Below are 9181 nucleotides of genomic sequence, written 5' to 3'. Positions count from 1 at the left end.
TCTCCCAGCCCATGCTCTGCCACCAGCACCCACCTGGGCAGCAGGCAGCTCCTGGGGGCAGAGAGAAATCTCCTCCCAACCTGTTGCCCAGCTGACTATGAGCACATTTGCTCCCAGTAGGCTATCTACACATGCCTTGCAATGAAGTAATTACTCCGCAGTTAATCTCCTACTTGCATGTACAGGTAGTAAATTAAATGTGGAGTAGAGAAAATTACTGTGCAGTAAGTGTCTGCACATGCAGACGGTGATAAGTACACAGTAATGTGCTGTACTGTGCAGTAAAGCGTCTCATGTAGACATGACTATTGGAAAGTGCCCTGACTTCCATAAGAAGTTTAGTCACTATGGAATGGGTTCTGCTACCTAGTGAGAACAGATCTTTTTTTTTTTTTTCCAATGGAAAAAAACTGTTCAATCTGGCATTTTCTAACTGTAAATGCTCTAAGTGTCAAGTATATCAGTGCGAGTGGGGCTTTGTCGCAGCACAGTGCAGAGGACATCAGGTCTGTGGATCTCAGCTGCAGACACTGTTGGTCTGTTCTGATGTTTCAGTCACTCAGCTGCACCAAGAGAAGGAAAACCTCACCCAGCAGCTGATGTCCTGCCCAGACTCACCGCCAGGCCCACCTGACACTCTTTGGGGGCAGACTCTTGACAAAAGTAAGTCATTGGGTAGGAGCTGCTATATGTCCTCAGGGCACAGACGGCAGACCCAAGCCTGTATGTGAGGCTGTCCTGGCCCCGCAGAGTGGTGTCCCACCTCCTACAGGTGTGTTGGCCTTGGCTGAACTATCCACACCTGCCATGAGGTCCCCTCTGCAGGGCAGCTTTAGGGGATGGAGACTACTCACTGCTTCCTTCCTCAGACTAGTCCAATCCACTTTCCTCCCATTCCAGTTTAGGACAGCCCACAGCTTCCTTCAAAGGTCTTCCCACTCACTCCTTTCCTAGCCCCGAAGGTGGCAGCTCACTCAGAGATTTCTGACAAGCACCTTCTCACAGGTGCCTGCAGAGCAGCAAACCAAAACTGCCCATGGAGCCGGGCCACAGCAATGAGCAGCCCAACTCCAGCCGGTGTTTCATAAGTGTCCACAACAAATGCTGTGATATGACACAAATTAAAGGTTTTGGTTGCCTAGTCTGGCTACCTTTTTGAAATGTAAGATAACTGGGAAGAAATGTATGTATAATGGAAAGTTTAGAAATGGGGATGAAATGCTTAGAAATTTAGCAAACTAAATGACCTAGTTTTAAACAGGTTTTTATAGGGTTAGGGTTTTGCTTTAATGGAAATTTTCAAAATGTTGCCTTTTCAGGATTCAGGACAACGAAATCTTCTTTACTTTCACAACTTGTGGTGGGGGGAGAGACCTTTCTCCCTACAGCTGTTGCTGTGCACATCCTGTTCCAAGACATTCTCCTGTTAGACAGGGTGTGATGTTCCTGCCTATTGGCCACCACTCCCTTCTGGAAACGAGACCAAACTCCCCAGATGAGTTGGGTCTCAGGAGATCAGTCTGGCTTGGCCAAGATGACAATGATTGTAAGGCCCCTCACTCACATATACAGCTGTGGAAGCCAGTTCCTGATGCTTTTGCATGGAAACAGCCATCCCTTGAGAGTAAGGGTCATCCTCCTTCAGGTATGTGGGGCAGAAGCTGCGCCTCCAAACTCTGTAGGGCCCATGAGACACAAGTAGTGGAGGTGGAAGGACACAAAAGGGGGGAAATCCTTCTGTTCCTGAGAACAAAATGGCCAACTCAGGGCAATGGGGGAATGTGATGAGCTGATCTGTGCTGTGTGTTTGTTCCAGGGATGAAGTGTCCAGCGCTGTGGATTGCAAACCAGGACAGGTCCTACCTGTTTTCTCCTGAAAAAGGAACTTGGGACCAGTGTAAATCTTCTTGCATTTCTGAATATGCCAAACTGCTCAAGATAAAGAGAGAAGAAGAGCTGGTGAGCATGTGTTTCGTTTAAAATATCAATACAACGTGACCATGTGAATGCAGCCAGGAGGGAGTCAGGCTCTAGGGCTGCATTTCCTGGCACAGCTTTAGCTGGGATGGGGTGGGGAAGGATGGTGAGGAAAGGATTCAGTGAGGGGTTTATCTATATGCCCACATGTGTTCCATATATTTCCAAACTACCGTCTGCATGTCTGTAGCCATTTGTCTAATCCTACAGTGTTACCTGCAGTATGTTGGAGAACTCACCTGGCCAGAATGGCACTTGCTCTTATGCAGGTGCAGGCTATCAAGTTTTCTACTGCAGGTAACTCTGCACTGAGGCTTGTGGTTATACCATAGCGCTCTGCTGGTGCTCTCCACACGGCTGAGAGAACTTACTTCCATTCCTTCTGATCTTTTCTGCTGCGGGATTTCATAACTGCAACATTTTTCCAATACACTGAAAATCGTGGAAGTGGTGTATACTACTACCCATTCTGGACTGGATTGTCATACAACTCCAGAACAGGGATGTGGGTCTGGGCGGACAATTCAGCTCTCTCCTCTAGCCTGCAAGTCTGTGTCACTAGGGCTGTAGTTCCCAAACTTTTGATCCCTGGGGCACACTTTAAAAAAAAATAAATGGGCAGCACATTAATCTCTTACACCCAAGAAGCTGTGTTTGTCCATGTGCATGTGTGTGTGCAAGACCCAGATTCAAATATATAAAAGATACTATTTCCTTGTGAGAAGAAAGCATACCAGTGCTGAGATGGGTTGTTAAAAAAATGACTTGCTCCCTGCTTTTCCATGGTGTTCACCTCAGGGGGTAAGGTCAGCCTCTGGTGTTGAGGCTGCATCCTGCAGTGTCTTACATGCCAACGACTACCCACTTGGCACCTCATGCTGGCCTCAGGAGTGCTGGAGGGGTTGAGGGGATGAGCTGTTCTGCTTAAATGTAGCAGAACATACTGCTCAGAGCATGGCATGGAGGGGATGTGGGCTGCACAGGCACAGGGGCTGCCTGCTAGTAGGGAATGGTTGGGAAAGGCAGCAGCAGCAGTGACAGTCCTCAGAGTAGAAACTGCAGGCACTGCTGGTGTAGCTCTCCTCAGCCCTGCACCAAAGTGCAGCACTTGCACCCGGGTGTAATTTCCCCTGGTGAATATTACTGCCACCATGCAAGTTCCCATACCCCGGCTGGGGCTACTGACATACAACAGCACAAGGATGGGACAGGGTCATGACAAGGGATCCTGGATTTCTCTGTTTTAAAATCGCAAATTCTGTGATCAAAATCCCAAATGTTCTGATTAAAACCTCAAAATCCACATTTTTTTTCTGAGATTACAATGAAACACTATGTATCAACTGAACACAATGTTTTATTGATATACTTACAATTTTAAAGCAATTTCGAAACCTACCAGTGCCTCAATCAGTATAATAAAATAAATTCTAAATACCTATATATTTCGATGATTGATTTAGGGTTTTTTCCCATGGAACATCAGAGCTCTCCCTGCCTCTTTCGCTCACTGGACATGGGTCCATTTGTGGCCTATCCATGCCCTCCCCATCCCTGCTTTATGGTGCTGATCAGCCCTGATATGCCTGTGCTCTGCCTATGCCATTGCCCCTCACTCCCAAGCGACAGCCCCCCAGCCCTGCCAATGCCCCTCACTCCCCACCCACAGCCCCTCTAGTGCCCCTCACTTGTTACCCACAGCACCCTGGCCCCCGAGCCTTGCTGGAGGGGGCTCCCAGCTGCCAGAGTGACAGGGTTCATGGGAGACAGCAGCTGCTGTGGCCACAGCGGAGCGCAGAGCCCAGCTCCCTCTTCCCATGGGTGGCACGGTTGGAGCAGAGCCTGCAGGGCGGGGTGAATGTGGGCTGCCCACTGCAGGCTTGGGCCTCCCCTCCCAACTTCCCTCCCCATGGGGGCCTTTGTGGCGCAGCAGGCAAGACCCAGCAAAGACAGGCAGTGCAGTGTGGGGAGGTTTGGTGCCACCACCAGGAGCCCTGTGCAAAGAGTCCCCTGCCCACTCAGCATTAGAGGACCCCCAAATGCCGCTGCCACTGTACAGGCCCCCCACAACCCAGCTGGGACTAGTGACTGTGTCCAACAGTGCAGGGATGGAGCAGGGTCATGACATTTCCTTTCTGCCCTTAACTTACTTTTCTCTCCACTCTAATGCAATTTCCTATGTCTGTTGCAGATCAATATACCATAATATGGGGTAGCCATTTCAGATTGTTCAAGAGGTGATAGTGTTAAATCATAGATGTGGGAGGTGCGTTTTTGGGACAGGGAAGATTGCTGCATCACAGGTGCATCATATGTTAAAGAGCCGTATCAGACATACATGTATCCCATGGATACTACCAAAGCCAGCCTGCTGTGAGTGCTAGAAATCAGGGAGAACACCTAGCGCTGTGTCCTGACACCGAAAATCAGAATAGACCTGACTACCTTGTGGCTCTGCCTTCCAGGTTTGTGCTCTCAGACCCCAGTCCTCAGAATTATCCGGGTGGAGCTTGTGCATATTTGCAAGGTGATAAAGTGAAACCTGGAGACTGTGGAGAACTTCGATTCTGCCTTTGTGAGAAGAAGAAGGAAGCACAAGGAAAAAAAAAAGTTGATTGACCCACCAGATAGATGCTGTGGTGCGGACTGACCAAAGAGACTGCTTCAGCTGAAAGTGTAGCATGGAGCTCAGGAGAGGAAATGGATGCATCACCAGAAATCCACAAATCTTGTGCTACTGTTTGAAAGGAGAACAGCAGGGTCATAAAATGCATCTTGGGTCAGTGTAGCTGCTATCCTTGGCTGTCTGCTAAGCCACATAGATGCAAAAAAGCCTGAACCCCTTCTGCCCTCTCTTTCGGTTCATGCCAGTTTTAGTTGGCAACAATCTCTTTCCCCCGCAGCCAAACTGCATCTGCTGGAGCCAGCAGAGAGGGGATACTTCTACCTTCATTACATCCATGTATCTTCTTTACTGTAACCTGTAATGGGCTTTCGTGGTAGCTTGGTAACACATATGGCGAACAAGAATTTCCAGGGAAAAGTGGTGTGTACAGCCATTGTGGGCACCACCAGCCCACGGATATCAGAGATGGAGAAACACCCATTATCTCCCAGTGACTGCTCATGCACAGGCACTGATATCTCCTGTTGTGTACAAGGCAGGATATGCTTCTGCCCTACAGCAGGACCCCTAATGTCTGGAGTTTCCACCACTACCCCGGGGAGGCTCCATATTTTCCATTTGATACAGGAATTTCACCTTGATTCTCAAAACAAACCATCTCCCACCACTCACATGTCCTTCTCCTTGAGTAATGTGTGGGGTGTGTCAGGAACAGGTCATGCGTGGCTTTGTGGTTTCTTTGGGGTAAGGGCAGGTCCATACTCTACCCGGGTCTCCCCATCTGGGGATGAAGAAATGCCTGTAGCAGAGCAAATAGCAGTGGCCCAGTCTCCTGGGCCAGGGCACCTTGATCCCATTTGCTGGGCAAAAGTTGAGTAGGGCCTAGGGAGTTCGTGCTGAGCCCTGGACAGGGGTAAAGATGGTTCCTCCGTGCACCTAAGGGAGTTGGATCTCAGTTAGACCCTCTCTGTCCTCCATCCTCCAAATGCAGTGTTGGTGCCCAGGAAGCTGCTGGTCACAGTGAACAATGAAAGGTGAACAATGAAAATAGGATGTGATGAATGGCGGGGCTCTTTACTCAAACCATTCCCCCACAGCCAGCGCCACAGCAACGCTGAGCTGGAGGAGAGGCCCTGAGAGTATGTCAAAGGCTTGTGGCCAGTACATTCAAACACAGCAGTCGTCTCTACACATCGTCATATGGCAACATTAGTAGTGAACCATGTTTTAGTACTTGGTTGGGGGAAGTACTAAAACACGGTGCAGTAGCCCCCCCGCGCTGTGGCATATGGGCAGCACATGGTTAGATTCACCAGGTACATCGCCATAGCGGTGCGCTATAGCAGGGCAGCATGCCACTACGGCGACACAGCTGGCCATCACGTGTAGACCCACGTGATTGCTAGGCCACCGTAGTGAGCTGAACAATGATGCAATGCATCACTAGATCACCATAGGGCGATGTGTAGATGTGCCCAGTATTTACAGTTCAGCTCCCAAACAGGGACTCAGGCCCCACTGTCACCATCACCCTTCACAAATGCTGATCAGGGTGAGTCCTATGGATCTCAGCCTCTCATCCACACCAGTCCCTACGGCTTCAGGACCTGGGTTTTCTTCAGGCAGGCTGAGGGAATTAAACTCACTGAGTCCATGATAGAGCGATGGGTATTGCTTACTACTGTCCATTAAAACCTATGGAAAGTGTTATCTAAGAGTGCTCTTGTCTCCCACACTCGTGTGTTACCGCTTCACCATTTCTTGCTGCTCCCCCAGGTCTGTACAGCATCCCCCAGCCCCTCCCCTCCGCTCTCATGCACTCAGTGTAGGTCCTGGCCTTGTGCACACCTTGTGCAAGAGCAGCACATCTCCAAGCACCAGCAAGGGCTTCCTGTGTGATTTGTACAGCGACAATGGAGAACATCAGGAGGGTAATTTTGGGACAGTGCTAAAAAATGTGAGACTGTAGGGCCCCTTTATTTACTCAGCATGGGAATGGAGACCCTTCTGGAAACCACATTCAGGAACACGAGAGGGGAGAAAAGAATATTATGCAAGTTGGATTCCTGGAGCTGTGTCGGAAGGACCAAAGGTTTCCTTTAGCCATGTTTCTTGAGGAAACAAAACTGAAAACACCCCATCTGGTAAATATGACATGATGATGCAGGGATCTTGTGCTAGTAGATTCTCACCCATCCATTAAAGCTTTGAGTTGAAAAATACCTTTGATCTTTCTGCTGGGACATTGCTTCAGGTTCCCCTGCTGTCAGTGCCACAAGCAGGGAGACCTCCCAGTTCTCGCCTGACGTGAAGGGGCTGCTCAGGAGGATAGACATGAACACGTATCTATCATTTTTCATCCCAGGTGAACTTTCCTGAGCTTCAGTTATCAGAATTATCAGGTTGGAGTTTGTGTGTATTTACAAGGTGTGAAAGTTCAAGCTGGAGGCATGGAGAAACTCAAGTCTGCATTTGTGAGAGAAAGAAGGGGAAAAAATGAACTGGATCAAGCCACCAGAGAGATGATGCAGTTGGAGCTGATCCAGGAGATGCCTGCTGATGAAAGGGCATTTGGAAGTATTGGAGAGACAATGGTTAGATGAGCAAAAATCGGTGCCCAGGAAGTTGCTGGTCACAATGCTGGGGATGCTGCTGCTGTGGTTGCTCTGGAGGGTGAACAATGAAAAGACGATGTGATGAATGGAGGGGCTCTTTTCTCAAACCCTTCCCCTGCAGCCAGCACCACAGCAGTGCTGAGCTGGAGGAGAGGCCCTGAGAGTGTTATGTCAAAGGCTTGTGGCCAGTACATTCAAACACAGCGCTCGTCTCTACACATCGTCCTATGGCATAGTAGTGCACTACGTTTTAGTACTTGGTTGGGGGAAGTACTAAAAAATGGTGCAGTAGCCCCCCGTGCTGTGGCATATGGGCAGCACATGGTTAGATTCACCAGGTACATCGCCATAGCGGTACGCTATAGTAGGGCAGCATGCCACTACGGCGACACAGCTGGCATTGCTGTTTCCCCAGGTCTGTACAGCATCCCCCAGCCCCTCCCCTCAGCTCCCATGCACTCAGTGCAGGTCCTGGCCCTGTGCACACCTTCTGCAAGAACAGCACATCTCAGAGCCCCAGCAAGGGCTTCCCGTGTGATTGGAACAGGGACAATGGAGAACATCAGGAGGGAAATTTTGGGAGAGTGCTGAAAATGTGAGACTGTAGGGCCCCTTTATTTACCCAGCATGGGAATGGAGACCCTTCTGGAAACCACATTCAGGAACACGAGAGGGGAGAAAAGAATATTATGCAAGCTGGATTGCTGGAGCTGTGTCGGAAAGACCAAAGGTTTCCTTTAGCCATGTTTCTTGAGGAAACAAAACTGAAAACACCCCATCTGGTAAATATGACATGATGATGCAGGGATCTTGTGCTAGTAGATTCTCACCCATCCATTAAAGCTTTGAGTTGAAAAATACCTTTGATCTTTCTGCTGGGACATTGCTTCAGGTTCCCCTGCTGTCAGTGCCACAAGCAGGGAGACCTCCCAGTTCTCGCCTGACGTGAAGGGGCTGCTCAGGAGGATAGACATGAACACGTATCTATCATTTTTCATCCCAGGTGAACTTTCCTGAGCTTCAGTTATCAGAATTATCAGGTTGGAGTTTGCGTGTATTTACAAGATGTGAAAGTTCAACCTGGAGGCATGGAGAAACTCAAGTCTGCATTTGTGAGAGAAAGAAGGAAACAGAAGGGAAAAAAATGAACTGGAACAAGCCACCAGAGAGATGGTGCAGTTGGAGCTGATCCAGGAGATGCCTGCTGATGAAAGGGCATTTGGAAGTTTTGGAGAGACAATGGTTAGATGAGCAAAAATCCACAGAACTTTTTTGCCATTTGCAGGGAAAAAAGGAAAAACTTGGACTACATCATGGGACATCCTTTGGCTGCCAGCCTGGGACAGTCTGAGAAGCCACAGACTCAGACAAACCTGAATTCTTTCTGCATCTATTATTTCATGCATGTGCCAGCACTCTCTCCACTCCCCACAGCCCAGCTACCTCCCCTGCTGTCAGCAGAAATGGGATTTTCTGCCCTCACTGCATCCCCAGATGATCTTCCCTTGGCCCTGCAATGGGTTTTGATTCTGTTTTGGCAATGACACGGGCCTATAGGCAGTTCCAAAAACTAATGCTGTGTCGGTTCTGGGACCAGTCATAGGTGAAGGGAACCATGTTCAGGCAGAGAGGAGGCTGCCTGGGGTGTGAGTGGAAAAAGGCAGGATTTTTGCTGTGGGTAGCTGGAGGCGGAGGTGCTATGTGACAGCTGTGGCAGAAATGCCACCGTCGGTGCCCCTCTCCAGAGATCTGTCTCAGCCAGCCTGAGAGGCTGCTGTTGAATCCCTCACAGCGGGGATCTCCCACCTTGTCTGCAGACAAAAGCCTGGCGCCTGGGAGGCGATGCTCTGGTCACCTGGGCAGGGGGGGGAAAGACCCGGCCCTGTGCGCGGGCCCAGGTAGCCAGGGATGCCATGCAGATTGGTTGGTTTGTAGCCAGTATTGGCAGCTTCGATTGGACCGG

General features: G+C 49.6%; 1 protein-coding gene across 1 annotated transcript; it reads left to right on the top strand.

Annotated features, from left to right (window-relative positions):
• The first annotated feature begins 599 nt into the window (after positions 1 to 599).
• On the top strand, positions 600 to 4596 carry LOC112548266 (oxidized low-density lipoprotein receptor 1-like). Its single transcript, XM_025193509.1, has 4 exons — positions 600 to 663; positions 1817 to 1958; positions 2378 to 2521; positions 4443 to 4596. The coding sequence occupies exons 1-4, from the start codon at positions 600 to 602 to the stop codon at positions 4594 to 4596; spliced, it is 504 nt and encodes a 167-aa protein (XP_025049294.1).
• The last annotated feature ends 4585 nt before the right edge of the window (positions 4597 to 9181 follow it).

Source organism: Alligator sinensis, unplaced genomic scaffold (assembly GCF_000455745.1).
Source record: "Alligator sinensis unplaced genomic scaffold, ASM45574v1 scaffold770_1, whole genome shotgun sequence".
Taxonomy (NCBI): domain Eukaryota; kingdom Metazoa; phylum Chordata; order Crocodylia; family Alligatoridae; genus Alligator; species Alligator sinensis.
Note: the sequence above shows the minus strand (reverse complement) of the source record. Positions and strands in the feature narration are given on the sequence as shown.

Excerpts from the sequence above, each read along its gene's own strand:
- LOC112548266 (XM_025193509.1), top strand. The coding sequence starts at position 600 with ATGTCCTGCCCAGACTCACCGCCAGGCCCACCTGACACTCTTTGGGGG. Across the intron at positions 1,959-2,377 it reads ATAAAGAGAGAAGAAGAGCT|GGATTTCATAACTGCAACAT; the intron begins GGTGAGCATGTG and ends TTTTCTGCTGCG. Across the intron at positions 2,522-4,442 it reads TCAGCTCTCTCCTCTAGCCT|GTTTGTGCTCTCAGACCCCA; the intron begins GCAAGTCTGTGT and ends TCTGCCTTCCAG.